We start from the raw sequence: 18,180 nt of genomic DNA, 5'->3' as shown, positions 1-18,180 counted from the left end.
ATGCACTCAGGGAAAGTTATGTACTTTTGTAGTTTAATTGAGTGTGTTTTCTTAGGTACTCTTCACTGAAGGAAGAGAAGAGGAGGAGAGAAGAGGAAGAAGCTCTACGGAGGAAAGAGGAGGAGGAAGAGGCAGCCAGGCGAGTCCAGGAGGAAGCAGAGGTGGCCCGAAAAATCCAAGAGGCCGAGGAGGCAGCCAGACAAGAGAGAGAGGCAGCTGAGGCTACCAGGAGGGCACAAGAGGAAGCAAAGCGACTAAGAGATGCGGAAGAGGCGGCTAGAAGACAGAAGGAGGCAAAGGAGGAGGCAGCGAAACTCTCTGAAGAGAACACAAAGAAGGAAAGCCCAGAGATGCAACTTAATAATCAGGCTGTCATAAAAATGGACGGACAAAAGGAAAACCAGCAGACTGAGGCTGGTCCTCAGCATGAAGCAGAGCTCCAGGATAGTCAAATAAAACATGTGCACAATAAGAGTTTGGTTGTTTTAGAGAAGCACAATGAAGACATGCGAGCTGTCCAAGAAGATACCAAAGGCTCTAATATTGCATTACCAGCCAGTGATAACCCCACAATTACTGTTACTGCCCTCCCTAAAACGTCCCCCAAACTTTCTGTGGAAGACGATGTAAAAAGCACCACAACTGGCAGTTCAACGACTAACACCATTCATTCTGACCCAGGCCGGTCCAGAGGTCCGCCTATGGGAAAGCTTCCTCCCTCCCGGAGTCAGGAAAAGAGGGAGCTGAGGAGGCAGCGTGGTTTAGAACACAGCCAGAGGGAGAGTGTGCGTGCAGCTGCAGCAAGCAAAGATGAGAGCTGCAAAGAACTCGACCACTACACCTTTATATCCCAGAAGGTCGAGAAGCCTAAGAAAGAGACTGAAGATAAAGAAGAGAAGGTAAAGAAAGAAGCTGTGACCAGTCCGATCAGGCCCTTGACTTTACCCCTGGAAGTGCCAGTGTCTAACGATCCCAAACGCGCTCCAAGGACCAAGGACGTGCCAAGTCAGGAAAAGAGCAACACCCAGCACGAGAACATGTTAAAAGAGCCCAGACCCCAGCAGGATCAGAGGACTAAGACCTTAAAGTATGGCTTATTATGCAGTGCATTGTTTTTCTGTGCTTTGTCTTAAAGGAACAGTTCAGTGTGAAGTGTGGTGATTTAGCCTATGTTCATACTAACAAAGTAACATGCGTCCACAACGCAGAGACACAATTTAAGCAACGTTTGAATTGAGGGTTTCTCGATTGTATGCAAATTAGGTATGAAGCTTGTGAAGTGTACAAACCTAACAATTAGCTTAAATGATTCCTCAGACCAATCCTATGCTGAGGAACTAGAGGATATAATCAATCGTTACCTGTTAGATGAATTAGCTTCATAGTAAATCTCAAACTTAGAAATTGCATTTTTAATTTTTCTTCTGTTTTGCAGGACCTCCCGGTCATTAGATGACGTATCCGAGTTTAAGACCTCAGAAGTCCCTACAGGTTTTCAGGTAGAGTGTTCCCTTGTTTGTTGTTGTTTTCTTTTATTATTTTTTTTTTTTTTTTTGGGAGGATCTGTGGAACATCACCTACCCAGTTTAAACCAAGCTCTCTGGCTCATTCAGGGCAACGTGCCTTATCGGAAGTGTCCCAGACGCAGACATCGACTAGACTTTGTACGTAACTGCTTGAATGATAAAAGTGCAGAAATGGAGGATGTGGAGTTCTGGATGTACTCTCACACAATCCCTGTACAGGTCACGTATCTTTTACTCCGAGTCTCTCGGGAGCCGTTTGGGGAGACTGGATGAGCGGGCTGTGAATCAAGTTAAAGAACTTGTACTGTGCTTTTCTATTCAACGAGAAATCATAGCATGCCTGCTGTTGAATGTACATTGACTTGGACAAGTATGAAATATTTCCAGGCTAGCTGTCTGACTGTGATTAGTGAATTGGTTAGTTGACTACACAGCAAAATCCCCAGTGTTGAATTAACACCTAGAGTGTTGAGTTAACTCTCTTATGTTTGTCAAATTGGACATGAATAACAACTGTCAGTGTTATTTCAACACTGTGGATTTTACTGTGTAGTCAACTAACATACTTGTCAACTTCATACTTGTCAAAGTCAATCTGCGTTCAACTGCACATTGTGTAAGTCGGTATTTGGAAAATGTTTTTCTTTTCTTTTGTTTTAATGGGTGTGTAGGTTTTTATTCCCACTCCTAACCTGTTCCTGAAGGAATTCTGACTGACAAGTAAACAGAAATGGTTGAAAAAGAAAATGCAGAGAGATGAAACAAGTTTCTCCAAGTCCTAGTGTGGTTGTATGGTGGCTTAGTTGTTAGCATGTTTGCCTCACACCTTTGGGGTTGTGGGTTTGAATCCCGCTTCTTCCCTGTGTGTAGTTTTCATGTTCTCTTCCAGTCCAAGGGCATATTGTATGGTTGATTGGCATTTCCAAAATGTCCGTAGTGTGTGAGTGGGTGTGTGATTGCATGCTGCAGTGGGTTGGAACTCCATCCAGGGTGTCCTCCAAGTTCCCTGGGATAGGCTCCAGGCTCCACTGCGACTCTGTGTAGGATCTCTTAGCAACAGTAAAAAAAAAACAAACTTGTTTTTAAAAAAAAAAAAAAAAAAAAAAAAAAAAACAGCGAGGCATAAGTACTGTTTAATAATAAGCAGCGCCTCATTTATTTTTTTATTTTTTAGTGACCGAACAGACTGCGGTCATGTTCACTTTGTTTCTATTGGCTCACAAGAGTGAAGTTCACTGAGATAAATTTGGCAAGAAGCAAATGTACAACTTTTATGTCCCGTGTCACTTTCAGTGAATTAGCATTTCTGTCCAGTGACTTTCACTTCTTTTTACTGTTTTCTTGCCTAGTAAAATTAAATATAATAAAAATATATAATATGTTTGAATAGTAAAAAGGATTAGTCAAGTAAAACCCCTACCTGCTGTAGCAGAGCAAAATGGAGCTCGAGTATCACTGTGTTTGAGTAAACATGCTGTGTTTGGGAATGATAATAAATTCGTCAAATTCCTGACAGAGATGCGGGTTCCTGATGTTTGGGGTTTTTCTTTAATCATGTGTGTGATTTAATCTTGATCTAATCTATCAGCAGCCATTTTGATTATCAGACCCCTAAGCCCCGTGCATAAACCTTCAAACAGGATGACACTCAGGCTGGAACTTTTGATCATTTTGAATACCATTTGATATTTAGTTTGATGTCACCTTATTAACATAAAGCTCTTTTACCAAGTGGCTGACATCTGTTTATTTTAATGTGACACATAGCTTGAGAAATATTCCTTCTCTAATCAATTACTAACATTGTCAAAATAGTGACAAATGTAAAGTTGGTGTCTGAAAGGTGGTGGGTGTGGACAAAAACCTACGCCCAGTCTTGATGCATGAATTGAGATTTTAACCTCAGATTCTTTTTTTTTAGGATGAGATAAGGCTTCGTTTCTGTCTTCAAAATGCGAATTATGTTCTAATTTTCATCCAAAAATGTGTGCATATTATTAACATAATGTGCTTTTAGGTGTGCGGTGTGGATAATAAAGGCAGATTATAATCGTGGTGGTGGTGCTAACTGATTTTCAAACTGTAAATGCATTGTGCTTATGATTGTCGGACTTGTCACGTCACATCTTGTGAAACAGCGCTATAAGCGTTTGAGGTTATTTCTCTATCCCTTTACAGCCCTTGCCTCGTGTTGTGGAGGGTCCACATGGAGGAAGAGCGGGCAGTGGGAAAAGGTCACCGCAGGACGAAGGCCCTCACGCCCATCCTCACACTCCCGAGAGGTGAGACTTGAAAGTCAGAGGCTCGTTATTCTACAGAAATAGATGCAACAGTACAATCCGTTCCTTTAGTGTGAAGTTTAAGCAGGTACTAAAACAATCCAATTAGTAAATCACTGTCTGATGGAAACATTTCTGTTCCTGTTTGGTGTTGCCAAAGTTTCTGGTACTTCACGCAGTTGAGAAGTGTCTTAACAAGTGTTTATAGATTTCTATATTGTTTTGTGAAAATGTTGATGAGCAGGAATGTTGGACAGGTGGTGCTGTTTCTCTTCAGCAGGTTCTGGGGATGAATTCAACTGATAACATGCAGAAAACCAACATACTTTAGAGAGTAAACTTTAAACAACCTCTTGGCTTGAGCGTGAAATAAATGTTTCTATGCCCTCTTGTGTTGAAGCAAATAATTCACTACTTGGCTGTGTCCTCGCGTGAGCCGTCGTTGCTGTCAAACCTTTATCACACAGGAAACCTGAGTCATCTGGCTCATGGGAAAACACCAGCCCTGCCTCGGCTTATCTGACCCGCTCATGAGTCTGACATGAATTTTTCACTCCCTTATATAGCTGCCATGGGAACAGAGAGATTCCTTCAATTCTTCACATCATCAAGTGCTTGGAATAGACAAGCGTGTTTTAGAAGGGTGAATAACTCGACTCGGATTTTGGCCTGGCACTGCCAGACTCCATGTTTAATCATATTTTAAGTTGCTTTGGACGGTTTATGTTGCATGAGATTCAAAATGATCTGTAAATATACCTTGCATAAAACAGTTCAAAATTAAGAACTCTTTATTTAAAAAAATAAAATAAAAATCAGTGGTGGTGTGGTCTGATGAGACAGAGTTACTGTTACCATTCTGAAGTTGATTAATTATTTTCCTATAACAGCATGTCCCAATATATTTTACTCCTCTTACACCAAAGCAATTTGTCAACAGTATTTATTTATTAAAGAACATCATATACTTTTTTTTATCCATTTATAGCTACACTTAATGTTGTGGAATGTCTGCGAAACAAATTCTCACTCACGTTTTAGCAGTTGTAAACAGCCATTCCCTCACTAGCCTCTCTTTTTTTTTTTTTTTTTTTTTTTTCCAGTCTCGAAGTTAAGACAAAAAAGGCAGCTTATGTTACAGAGACACCTGTGACTTGTGGTTATCGTGTTATTATAAACCTGTGATTTGCAGCTGTTAAGTGTTCTCTGTGCTGTTTGTGTTGTAGGTCAACAGGCTTCTTCAGGAAGATCCTGAAGAAACGTCCTCATAAAGAGGCTCAAACTCCAGAAGACGGAGACCTGACGATGGCAGCTGCTTTGAGTGAAAAAGAGAGCGCCCACTGTAACTTGCTTTTTTTTTTTTGTAGATGAACATCTTGAAACAAGTTGTATGATTTTCTTAAAATAACTACTACTTCTGCATTGTGTTGTGTTAATGTGGCATCATTATGAGAAGGAATAATTTCCACTTTTTAAACCACATAGGATTGTTTTTCTCTCTGTCTGACACGCACAGCCGTCGCATCTTCACACACACATCACTCAGAGCCTCCCAGTGGGCGTCCGAGTCGAAACCCCACTATTAAGATCAGCCGTGCCACGCGGGTCACAGAGCATTGGAACGCCTCGCTGGACCGAGAGATCACCAATGCCAACGAGCTCCGGCATCTCGATGAGTTTCTGGGAAATCAGGTCTTATAATCATCATGGATTACAGACCATAATGCATCGAGCAAAGATACAAAGAATAAGTTTTAGTGCTAAATGCTTTATTATTCTGTGTGGTACAGGTGAATGACCTGCGATCGAGAGGAAAGCAGCTGTCGGCGACGGAACACATCTTTATCACAGCCACCATGCAGTTCAGAGAGAACATCAAAAGCATGTACTCTCTCTCAGTAAGTGCTCACAACAGCTCTCAAACCCTCATACAGTTTACTTCTGGTGTGTCCCTCTTTAGTTCTAGTTTAATTGTTAGTTAGTTAGGGTGTTTTAATTTTTTTTAGGGGGGGCAGCTGTTTGGCATCTTGGTGGTCTAGTTTATCTTTTTCTAACGACTAGATTGGGAGATGACAGTAAAAATGAATGAACGCACCGTTATTTCAGCTAACAACAATAGCACCACGGTGCATAGTTTGTTTATTCTACAGGTAGAAGAAACACTTAGCCAGTGTCAGCTGGTTAACACTAAACAACAGTTAATCTCCGATTCAATTCTTGCCCTAGTCCTCTGAAAGCCTTTAATAAATAGCAGGCCTGTTAGTATCGTGTCACTCAGTCTTCTTAACTGTTAGAAAGTAGAATTTTCCCCTCTTTATGTCTTCAGAAAGAAATGAAGCAGGGACAAAATTAGGAGAATGTAGATGGGTTTTAGTGATGCTTCATGCATACTGATACATACAGTGGTCTTTCAACCACTGTAAAACTCTTCTTACCTTGCCCGATGTCATATGTAGTCTGCATTATCTGGATTTACCCAAAACAAGTTCAGTTAGAGACCCTCTTTAAGTTGTGGGTTTATTTTTTGCTGTTGGGTTGGTTTGTTTATTTTAAATGGCAGAATTATGATGATTATGGGGAAAGGCACAACAGTTGACATCCTGTTTATAAATAACCTGAGATTTTGGGTGGCACTGCTTCAGTATTCTGTGCTTGCACATTGTAAAATAAATGAGTTAAAAATCACTTTCTTGGAAAGGTTATTTTTTTAAAATATTGATTGTTACTAATGTTTAGTGGTCTTGCTGGGACTTAATTCAAAGGAGGGATGGGAAAATGTGCTAAATAAATAATTTAAAAAGAAAGCAGCATGATCTGTACAATTAACTTGATGAGTGTGACAAGGTGATGTATTTTGGATGCCAGACAGGAGTATAAGTGGTATTCAGAATTTGTGCCATATTAATAACCTTAATAGGCATAATAAAATGCCTTTATGACAGTTCTACTAAAAATTATTAAAATAACATGCTTATGATAGAAGGGAAATGGCGTCTTACCATGAGCTTACAGAGCTACCATTCTTTTTCTTTATTTGAACTTAAACCTCCACTATTTCATCGGCTGTCACCTCAGTATCTTTGAGGTGCTAGTACTTCGGTATTCGGTTTAAAAACAGTTGCTGATAAAATGTACAATCCTTATGTTTCTCACCGTAGCAGCTGGTAGGCAGTAAAATGTGATTAAACAAACTAAGGGACATGGTTAAATATGGAGGAATCATAGTGCTGATTATTTTATGAGTATTACAGCACAATTACAAAAACAGCAAACTAGTAAATAATTGCCCTTCTCTCTGAGCCTAGAGTAAAGATTATATCGCACTGATTTATGTTTCTGAAATTATATGATTGATTATTCTTGTTTTTTTATAGTCAGTTTCAGACTGTACTTTTCTCCCTTTTCTAATGCAGAAGCCTCACATTGGATATAAGAGTCTGATGAGGGGCTACCAGAACAAGGTGATCAGTTTAGCCGGTGAGCAGCAGAAGTGCGAGGTGCAGCTCGTTGTCAATCTATTCCAGTCTGTGCTGGATGGGTTTATCAGAGGAGAGATCAAAAGGGAGGAGGCTGAACCGGTGAAGGTAAAAGTAAAAAAAATAAAGGGAGAAACAGCAGTTCTCATTCTTTTAAAATATAACATGCTGTGTAGCAGTGTCTGTTGAATTTCTTTTTGTATTAATTTGGTTTAAAAAAAAACAGTTGTGGCTTAAATTTTTATTTTTTATTTTTTTTAAATCTGTCTCAGCCTCCAAAAGGTCGGAAAAAGAGGCGGAAAAAAGACAAGAATGTAAGTGCTGCTCCATAGATTCACTTCACACACGTGCACCACCTCATCATATCCTTTCTTGGTAAAAACATAGCCACTAAATCGCTCCTTTACCTCCATGCTCTTCATGTTTAGACGGAGAGTCAACTGGACCATGTGTTCAGTAACTTCCAGGTGAACATAATGCAGTCGTGTGACCAGTGCTCCTCCTACATCTGGGTGATGGAGAAAGCCTATGTGTGCAGCTGTGAGTATGCGTCTTGTGTGTGCATTATCAGCTGCCATTAACTTTAACGTTAAATTTCTTAGCAATATCTTGTGTTTTGTAAGATTAGGCTTAAACGGTGTGGCTGTAATATTATAAGGTTCTCAAATTTTACTATTCATGATGTTGCTAAAGGTAGTGCCAAGACAGGAGAACTTTCCCATTTTAGTTTTAATGCAGTTACACCGGAGTTTTTGTGTTTCAGGTTGCAAGCTGGTTTGCCATAAGAAGTGTCTGTCCAAAATCGTTACAGATTGTAATACGTACTGCTCAAAAAAGGTATGAATTTACAGTATGACCACACTGACTAACTCGCCACTGTAGGTTAAAGGTATATTTGAGAACTAGGGTTTCCTAGATTGTTTCTGTTCATGCTGATGCAAATCACAGGTTTATATGAATGCGCTCATTCTGATGCGTACGTTATCGTTTCTATAGTAATCACTCATTAGTAGGGACTTGTAAGGTGGACCCTCCACATAAATTGATTAAAACCGTATGTAATAGTTTATATGGAGATGTTACGTTTTCAGTAAGTAGACATTTATCTGACATTTCTACAAGGAGTCTCTCGTGTCAATACTTTGTGACAGTCAGAGATAAAGCTGTAACTATGTTCTTCAGGACAGAGGAGTATATGCTTTGTGGTTTTAAAGTAAAAATGACAAGCAGCATTTTTATTTATTTTTTTTCCTTTAACTTCGAGAGGGGGAAAAAGAGAGGCTGGTGAGGGAACAGCTGTTTATAGCTGCTCAAATGGTTTATTTATTTATTTATTTATATTATGGCATTTGGAAGACTCCCTCATCCACAACGACTTGCATTCATTTCATTTATACATCTGAGCAGCCTTGCTCAAAGGCCCAACAGTGGCAGCTTGATGGCGCTCGTGACCTTCCAATCAGTAGCCCAATGTCTTAACCACTGAGCTACCACTGCCCTGTTGTATAGGAATTTACTTGTTTTTTTTTTTTTTTGGACATTCCACAACATTAAATATAACTCTAAACTGGTATGATGTGTGAAATGCCTTTTTTAATAAATAAAAAAAAAAGTTGGAAAATTTGCTGTGGAATAAAACACTTGCTGTTCTAGGAAAAGAATCAAATTTGGGATGGTACCAGTAACTCTGCTTCTCACACACGCACACCCGTTGTTGATTATTTTCCAATTACAGCACCACACAGAGTTTTTTTTTATTTTTATTCCTTACACGTTCTCTCCTGTTTCTGCACGGTTGGTCCAGAGTGAAGAGGACTCTGGTTCTCAGCACTTTGGCGTGCGTGTATGCCGCCTGGTCGATGATAAGGTCCCGGTCCCCATGGTTCTGGAGCTGATGCTGGAACATGTGGAGATGAATGGCCTCTATACTGAGGGCATCTACAGGAAGTCCGGCTCAGCCAACCGTATGAAGGAGCTCCGGCAACTTCTGGAAGCTGGTAAGACTATAAGCATCACTATGTGTCTAGACTTGTTTCACTAACTGTAGCATACATCACAATTACTATAATGAAGCAGGGATTTTCATTTCTCATTTTATAACGTCCAAACTTCCTTTGAGATTATTGTTAATACAATGCAAGCTTTTCTAACACGTCCTGTATAAGTAGCAGTATATATCCATTAAGTATTGTATGTCTGGTGTGAGAAGTTACTTAGGATCAGAATATTCTGACTCAAGGTGCATGTTTTTATGTGTACATGTGGTGTTTTGCTACAGCTGGGTGTGTGTTTGTGTGTTTGCAGATCCCAATAGTGTGTGTTTGGAGGACTACCCCATCCACACTGTAACTGGTTTGGTGAAACAGTGGCTGAGGGAGCTCCCTGAACCCTTAATGACGTTTAATCACTATAACGACTTTCTCCATGCAGTAGGTGAGTTTTAAAGCACCTCCTCTATAGACTTTGGCCCCAATCCTCTTTTATTTTAGTGCAACACAGGTAAGTAAAGGCAGGTAAGTAAAGCTTGTGGAAATATTGTGTGTTGGGAACTAATATACACGTAAATATGTTTTATGGTTTGGGGATGATCAGCCAGATGCGATGAGCTAATATTACAGGTTGTCTGGTGCCATGATCGAATATTTATATAACCAGTGGTCAGTTTTTCTTTCATCCATAGTTCAAGCATGACGTATAGCTATTCTAATCCCTCTGTCATTCTGTCTTTCTCTGTCTTCTGTAAGTGTTTGCTCTCCTGTGTTTCACTAAATGTTGTTACCTGTTTCTGTCAGAATTACCTGAAAAGCCGGAACAGGTTCTGGCCATCTACAGGGTTATAGAGGAGCTCCCTACAGCCCACTACCAGACTCTAGAGAGACTCATTTTCCACCTAGTCAGGTAAGCACTCCAGCTTCTTTTTAATTAGCCAATGATTGGTCAAATATTTTTTTTACCTCAAGATTAAAGTGTCTGTAGTTTTGAGGGTGTTTGTATACAGGTTATTCATTTTGAAACCTGTGTTTCTTAATCCTGGTCCTTGAGAACCCCTTCCATGCATTTGTTGTTGTTGTGTGTGTTTGTTTTTTACTTTGCATTTCCAGTTCAGAAATGTTGTTTAGCTTAGGAGTTAATTCAGAAGTGATATTACTCCAGAACCAGGGTTAAGGAACACTTAATGGCACATTAAAAACACATTCAATATGTGTATTTCTTTTTACTTGAATAACTGAATATTAACGTCATCAGATATTCCAAAACTTAATTGCATTTACCTCTCTCAGTAACATGACAAGCTGCTTATATTCTCGTATTAACTTCGAGAGAAAAAAAAAAACGCGGCTGGTGAGGGAGTGACTGTTTATAGCTGCTATAGCATAAGTATGAACAGAAACGTTCCACAACATTAATTGTAACTTAAATGTAAGCAATAAATGTCTTGTTCATTAAGAATAAAAAAAAAAAAAAACACGTACTCAGACGTGCTGCTGTAGAAAAAATCAGCCATTTTTGGGTAGTAACAATAACTCTGCTTCATCACACCACCCTGTCGCCGATTATTTTCTTTTAGCATCACAGCATGGAATGTTTGAGTCTGTATTTATTGCATGTGTTGTACAGTAAAAGCGCTTGCAGTAATAAACTATTGTTTCCTGCAGGGTGTCGAGGGAGGAGAAGAGTAACCGGATGACCCCAAACTCCCTGGCCATTGTTTTTGCCCCTTGCATCCTGCGTGGCCCTGACAGTGCTGACCCACTCCTCAGCATGAAAGATGTCGCCAAGACAACCACGTATGTGTCCTCGTCTCTCTCTGTCGGTCTCTCTCTGTACATTTCTCAGTCCGAAGATGACTGAGAATGCTTATACCAGTTTTTGAAATTTGTGCATGTGGTTTGTGTATTTGTGTTCATTGTGCAAGTGTGTAGAGATGCTGATGTGTGTGTGTGTGTGTGTGTGTGTGTGTGTGTGTGTGTGTGTGTGTGTGTGTGTGTGTGTGTGTGTGTGTGTTGCAGGTGTGTAGAGATGCTGATTAACGAGCAGATGAGGCGGTACATAGAAAGGCTGGAGGAGATTGAGCAGCTGGAGTATGCTGAGACGCTGGCGAAGAACCAACTCAAGCTGAAGAGAAGCAACACTGTGAGCGCAGAGAGGATACACGCACATACAGACACACACCCAACTGCTGTATTTCTGTCTTTGACTCTGTGGCTCCTTCTGTCCATCTCTGGGTCTGTTTGCTTCTGTCTGGTGTCCCTCTCTTCTGCTGCTTCTGTCTCAGACACATTGGTCGCTCAGTCTGTCTGTTTCTTTCTCTGTCCATATGTCTGTGTCTATCCTTCAGTCTCTCTCTCTTTTGCTGTCTGTCTCGGTTTCTTCTGTTGTCTTTCAGGATGTTCCTGTCTCTTGGCAGTCTGTCTCTCTTTCTCTAGCTATCTCAATTTCTGTCTTGTTCTTTGTGTCTCTCTTTCTATCTTTTTCTATCTCTGTCTCTTGGTTCTCTGTCTCGAACTCCCCCACTATCTCTTTCCATCTCTCTCCCTCAATTTTTCTCATTCTGTTTGTCATTTTCTCTCTCTCTCTCTCTCTCTCTCTCTCTCTCTCTCTCTCTGTGTGTGTATTGTATTTTTTTGTATAGCTATGAGTATTGCTCTGTCAGTTTGTGATGCATTCTCTCTGCTTCTGTGTCGGTTTCTGTAGAGCTGGCCTTTACCTCTAAGGTTTACCTCTCCTTATAAAGGAGTAGCGGTATGTATGTACAACTGGAATCCCATGTACTCACTCACTGTGTGTATATGCGAGTCTGCATGTAGTGCAGATGCTCACACTCTTTCGCACTCGCTGCATGTGTGTGTGTGTAGTGCTCTTGTGTGTGGTTTTGGTTTCTAGGTCTCTTCATGGCCCTGCATGATTATTCATTTCATCATTCATGTTTAATATTTAAGTTGTTTGTTTGAGACATGACATTCTTCACATTGCCTTGTTCCATTCCTTGTTTTTGTGGTGTAAGACTTCACTAACAATTTCAGCTCCACTGCACGGCTCACAGGCCTTGCACTATCTCTTTCACTTACTAACTGGAATGGAGTGGTCTCTGTGAATATTATAAATTGGTGGTTGTTGTGAGAAATGATCTCTTGTCACTCTGTATAGTAACACAAGTGTCAAACTCAATACGTTCCCCTGCCTTGTTAAATTTGTTCAACACAAACAGCCTACAGTATAACTAATATTCATAACTTTTTCACATTAGACCAGTAATATCTAGGATTGACAGCAGACCTGAAACATCGTAGTGACTTCCTGGATTCTGTAGGTGCCACTGTATCACAAGTGTTGTTGATCTTATGTCACATAGCTGAAATACTGGTTAAAATAAATCTGCTGTGTTTAAGGCAGGTCAGACCAGTGTCTAATAGCAATTCAGAAATGCTTCATGTATTGGCCTTTATTGTGATTCACTGCAAATCCCTAAATCATCCAGTACAGAGCCATATAAATATGTTGGAAAAAAAGATGGCATGTGAAGAGGGGTGGGACATGTATCCTTATCTGAGCTTCTGAGAGTTCTTAAATCTTATTCTTCTCTCTCTCTCTCTCTCTCTCTCTCACTCTCTCACTCACTCACTGACTGTCCAGTTTATTGGGAACACCTGTGCACCTTCACATTCTTGCAGTTATCTAGTCAGCCAATCATGTGGCAGCAGCACAATGCAAAACAAAAACTCATGCAGATACAGGTCAAGAGCTTGAGTTAATGTTCCCATCAAACATCAGAATGAAGAAAAGTGTGATCTTTGTGATTTTGATCATGGCATGGTTGTTGGTACCAGAGTATTTCATAAACTGCTGATCTCCTGGGAATTTTCACACACGACAGTCTCTAGATTTTACACAGAATGGTGTGAAACACAAACATCCTGTCTTCATTCTGATATTTGATGTGAACATTAACTGATGTAGCTACATGATCTACTGCTCACACATGATTGGCTGATTAGATGTAGCATGAATGTGCAGGTATACAGGTTTTCCCAATACAGTGGATTTTCTGTCTCTGTGTGTGTGTGTATACATCTATTAATAATACGCATATATAAATAAAATAAAGAAATGTATTTCGATCAAAAAATTTTATTGTGCAGAATAATGAATGTTGCACCTAGGCCTAACAGTGCATACAATTGAATAGTTTATTTATATATATATATATATATATATATCTCCATCCATCCATCCATCCATCCATCCATCCATCCCTGGAATAATTCTAATCAACTTTCATAGCTGGTTATTGGTTATAATTGATAGAATAAAAATAATAATATTAAATATAAATATTAAATGTTTAATCATGTTTTTAAAAAAAATTCACCAAGCTTTTGTTAGTTTATGGCTTTGTGTTTACTGTGTTCTTATGATAAGGTTCTGACAGACCAGAGACTTGACAGGCTTTCGGAAATGTTTTCTATATTGTTTTTAGAAGCACTGCTGATGGAGCTGAAAGTGCAGGGTTATACTGAAATGACCCGGGTCAGTGTTTTGGCGTCAGCAACTGTTACGAAGCTAACTCTGTGTGTGTGTTTGTGTGTGGGCTCCAGGTAAAGGAGAAACCTTCTGACCTGCGTGTTGTTCCTGAGAATGAACCACTTGACTCAGATACAGAGGCTGAGAGGAACTTGATGGAGCGAATCAAGTCCATCAAACAGGAAAAGTAGGATTAAACACAACTCTATTTCTCTCATTATCTCGGTCTCCCTCTCAGTCTTTCTTTGTCTGTCTTTCACTGTTCTCTCTGTCTCTCTCTGTCTCTCTCTCTCTCTCACTCATGAATGCAACATTTTTCTTTTATAAAGTTAATAATGCTGAAAGTCAGTGGAACAAGTCAGTCAGCTAACTCAAAAGGGTTCTGATCTTCATTTGGCTCTGTGTCTGTAACACAGAGAGGAACTGGTCTGCAGGCTGCCAGATATGGAGCAGCCGGGTTCGGATCAGGAGAATCTGGACTCCGAGGCCTCGGCTAGCTCAGAGAGTCTGTTAGATGACCGGACCCCCTGTTTGGACATGGAAGGTCAGTATTAAGGTACAGACACTCTGCTTTTTTATTCTCTGGATTTTGTCTTGGCGTGACGAGTCATCGTGTCGTTTATGGTGCAGGTGTGGAGAAGCCGCTGTTGGTGCCGTTAAAGAGAGTGGCAGTGCCAGCTGCTCTCTAGCAGGTTGTGATCAAACCAAACGCGTGGGTGTGTGGGAGTTTGCGTGTTATGGATGCATGTATATATTACTATGGGTTGGTTGTTGTATTGGCATGTAGGAGCATGGTACTGAGGTCTGTAGGTCAAATAACTTAAAATTGTTTATGTTGGGGCTGTCAGTATGTTTTAGTATTTGAATACATGCAAATAATACACCTTCAAATGTTGAGCCCATGTTTTTATTTATTTTTTTTAAATCTCTCTGCAGTGGTCACCAACTCTCTTCCTTGAGATCTACCTTCCTGCAGGATTTTATCTTCAACCAAAATCTAACACGCCTGTTTTAGTTGGGCAAGAACTTCTTAAGGAAATGATTAGATGGTCAGGTGGGCACGATTATGGTTGGAGCTAAAGTCTTGCATCTATATAATATATTTATATTAATATATTATATTTATTTGCCGTCATAGCTGCTGTTGTAGAAAAAGAATCAGCACCTTCTGACCAATCAGGATCTAGAATCCAACAGCGCTGTGGTGTACTGATGTACCCAGGAGTAGGGAGTCATTTTACGTTCGGCGCAATTGTATTGGAAAGTTTAAGTTTAAAAAAAAGACATGGAACAAAAATGTATCACGTGCAAACCGCAAATCTGATGCTTTAATGTGCACGATAGGTTTATACTATGGCCTCATCATAACACAATTTTCACCTTGTGAAACTGTTACTGTTGATGTTCAGGCTATCTGTCCCTGTCCTTTTGAATACTAGATATTTCAAATCGTTAAAATGAGGGTATGTTGGGGTTTTGCTTTGATTCTCCTTATCTGCTACTTTCTGCATTTCCTGAGCTAGGTGTTTTTGTATATGTGATCTGTACAGTGCATGGGGTCTCCAGTAAGTTTGGTAATAACTGCATGAGTAGTTGCATGATAGCCATTTATTTTGGGGGGGGCACGGGTTCCTCCCCCTACCTAAACCAATGTATTATTTCCCTTCTGTCCAGGTAGAATGACCGCTGTACTGCAAACCCGTAAACCTAAACCTTCTAGCTCCTCCTCGTTACCCCAATTGACTTCATCAGGAAGTCAGAACTTCTCCTGTCCCTCCTCTCCTGTAGCCACTTCCTACAGAAACCAGCTCCAGCGGCGTTATCCCATCATCCCCTGCACGCTGCGCCTGCCCCCTGGCGTCTTCACGCTTGTACAGAGACGGCCGAGACCCGGACGCCGCAAAGACAGCATCCAGTCGCTCTTCATCGGCTCTGGGACTGAATTAGATGCCTTGTCCTCTGCTTCGTCTTCCTCCTCTATCCCACAGAACCTCCTGGTCTCCTCCAGACGCTTCTCAGACCCTGACATTGCTCATATCCAGGACAGTGTTTGATTTACGCCTTTCGTAACGGTTCAGCCAGGACGACTGATCCTGCTCGCCAAGCACTTTCCCCCCCCTCATTATTATTAATATAGAATTTTTAATAGACTTTTTTTAGTGCAGATTTGTGGTGCAGCCTCATGGGGGCTATCATAAACCTAAACTCTATGCTATATATAAATAATTTTTTTTTTATTTTATGGACAAAGAGCATGATGTTGCACCTTTCTACTTCTCTTTTTTTTGTTTGTTTTTGTTTTTTTAAAACAGTTTTTCATTGTGCCTTTGGTTTCTTGTCAGTGTATAAATTCATGTTTGTACTGTTTCTCCTGAGGGCAATTTTTTGGAAATGACCTCACACTTTAAACACTTAAAAATAATAATAATAATAAAATACAAAACCCAGACACTTTCACACCCATTTTCCTCCAACACATTGCTGGTGCAGATTCTGAGGACCAACAAATTTTTTTTGTTTGTTTTTTTTTTTTTTTTTTTTAAATATATAAGGAAGCTTTTAGCAGTCAAAAGTTTTAGCAGATTTCTTCATTTTCTTTTTTGGCTGAGAGTGTTTTACCATTCAGAGTTAATTATTAATAAAATATACACAGCACACAGAGAGAGAAAGCAGTATGTATGTACATGTCCGGATTACTTTTAGCTATTTATTCTCCGTGTACAGTTGCGCAGTTTAGTGGACTTCTTAGATAAACAATTGATCCTGATCCTAACAGGGTCGCTGATTTTAATGGTATGTAAATAACTTCATGACCGTTCTCTTGCTTCCAGATCAATTCTTTGTCTTGTTATGCTGGAAACGGTTCAACATTAAATCACCACGCACCATGTTGGTGGAAAAGCTCTTTTTGTGGACTGTGGTCTTCAATCTCTTTGGGATCATTTTAATCCTACAGTGGAGCAAGAAACAGCATGAGCCACTTTCCGTCTGATGGAGAGACCCAGACAAAGCAACATGAAACATTGTGTACTTGCATCAGCTTTTTTCAGACAATTAACCAATACCTGGATCTTGTAGTAAAACAATAGGACGCTGCGCTCGAGGTCCGTGGGAACGTCTGAGAAGAACTATGTGTATTGTGTTTACTAATAATGTTACGTGTTTAACCTGCTGGTGTGTTTTGTGCCATGTGGAAGTGTAGCTAATGAGAAACATTGGATGATGATGATGAGTATGATGATGATTTATGATGATTACAGTTCAAAAGTCATGCTTGCTTTGTTTTTGGTGTATTTGTACTCTTAAGTGGCGAATGTTTCTGTACTGCATCTAGAGGACCGATTGAACGAATTATTTTCTTACAATACACTTTGTACTTGGCTGCAGATGTGCCTGATTTTCATTCTTGAACGGTCTCGGATTGGACCAGTGTGCGTTTTGTTGTGTTGTGTTTTGGTTTGGTTTTTTGCAGGGTTATCTCAGGATCAATGTGGAATGAGAGGAGGTCTGATGCTCATCATCTGAATGGAATTTGCATCATGTACTAATGGAGTAGAAACAGTTGGGGGGGGGGTTAGCAAGTTCCATGACACCATCTGGATTCAGGATGGAATTGGTGTGCAGCTTAGTTTAGGAAAAATTCCTAAAAACTCATTTTATCAACCTTATAAACTCCCAACATGACCTTTTTTATAGAGTAATTAAGTTTAATCCAGTGAGTTCACTGTGGTTTAGTGAACAGCTACTGCTTTCACTCCATTTTGTTGAGTTCACCTCAAGTTAGAATGATGACATTTATTTTATGATAATTTAATGCCAAAATAGATTATTTGGTGATTATGGTAGTTAATGTTTCAGGCTTTACTTTATTTGTTTTAAAATTAAAAGCTAAATTCCACAAGAAATTGCAGAAAATTCAGAGCATCTCGGAGTGCTGTTGGATTCTGATTGAGCCGAAGGTGTTGATTAGAGTGCAGCTGCAAATCAATTTAGTTTATATTGATGCACTCTTTAATACATTGTTTTTACAGTATGGCAGATGCGCAGCATAATCTAAGGCTAATAATAAGCATATGAAAAAGATTGTAGTTATTTGGACATTTTCTGTAAGGAGATGTTCGTTTATTTATTATTTTAGGAAGGAGTCTTCAGTGTCAGCACTTTTATAACAGTCAGAGATAAAGCTGTTTACTATGTTTTCTGACATCTTAAGGACAGAAGTTAACGCTTTGTGGTCTGTTTAGTAATAACAAGCGGATATATTTATTTGGGGGGCGGGGGTATTAACTTGGAAATGGAAAAAGATGCTGGTGGAAGAACGAGTGTTTATATCTGCTGTGACATAAGTGATAATGGAAACTAACTTGTAATAAATAG

At 39.8% G+C, this 18,180-nt stretch overlaps 1 protein-coding gene across 13 annotated transcripts in view; it reads left to right on the top strand.

The window, feature by feature from the left end:
- Window positions 1-17,189, top strand: part of LOC128613365 (unconventional myosin-IXb) — a 68,257-nt gene extending 51,068 nt beyond the window's left edge. For 5 of the 13 annotated variants that reach the window (XM_053634055.1, XM_053634060.1, XM_053634058.1 and 2 more), the window contains 19 exons: window positions 56-1,087; window positions 1,436-1,499; window positions 3,705-3,808; window positions 5,032-5,147; window positions 5,322-5,497; window positions 5,596-5,703; window positions 7,219-7,389; window positions 7,554-7,595; window positions 7,710-7,821; window positions 8,045-8,118; window positions 9,086-9,278; window positions 9,586-9,714; window positions 10,074-10,179; window positions 10,938-11,069; window positions 11,292-11,415; window positions 11,977-12,024; window positions 13,878-13,990; window positions 14,220-14,347; window positions 15,478-17,189. In XM_053634055.1, coding sequence (XP_053490030.1) covers window positions 56-1,087; window positions 1,436-1,499; window positions 3,705-3,808; window positions 5,032-5,147; window positions 5,322-5,497; window positions 5,596-5,703; window positions 7,219-7,389; window positions 7,554-7,595; window positions 7,710-7,821; window positions 8,045-8,118; window positions 9,086-9,278; window positions 9,586-9,714; window positions 10,074-10,179; window positions 10,938-11,069; window positions 11,292-11,415; window positions 11,977-12,024; window positions 13,878-13,990; window positions 14,220-14,347; window positions 15,478-15,857 — 3,352 coding nt within the window. In that variant the 3' untranslated portion in view covers window positions 15,858-17,189. Of the gene's footprint in view, window positions 1-55; window positions 1,088-1,435; window positions 1,500-3,704; window positions 3,809-5,031; window positions 5,148-5,321; window positions 5,498-5,595; window positions 5,704-7,218; window positions 7,390-7,553; window positions 7,596-7,709; window positions 7,822-8,044; window positions 8,119-9,085; window positions 9,279-9,585; window positions 9,715-10,073; window positions 10,180-10,937; window positions 11,070-11,291; window positions 11,416-11,976; window positions 12,025-13,877; window positions 13,991-14,219; window positions 14,360-14,433; window positions 14,520-15,477 lie in introns of all 13 variants that reach the window. The other 8 variants (XM_053634062.1, XM_053634061.1, XM_053634063.1 and 5 more) reach the window with 8 other exon arrangements.
- The last annotated feature ends 991 nt before the right edge of the window (window positions 17,190-18,180 follow it).

Source organism: Ictalurus furcatus, chromosome 10 (genome assembly GCF_023375685.1).
Source record: "Ictalurus furcatus strain D&B chromosome 10, Billie_1.0, whole genome shotgun sequence".
NCBI lineage: Eukaryota > Metazoa > Chordata > Actinopteri > Siluriformes > Ictaluridae > Ictalurus > Ictalurus furcatus.
This window is presented reverse-complemented; position numbering and strand designations above follow the sequence as displayed.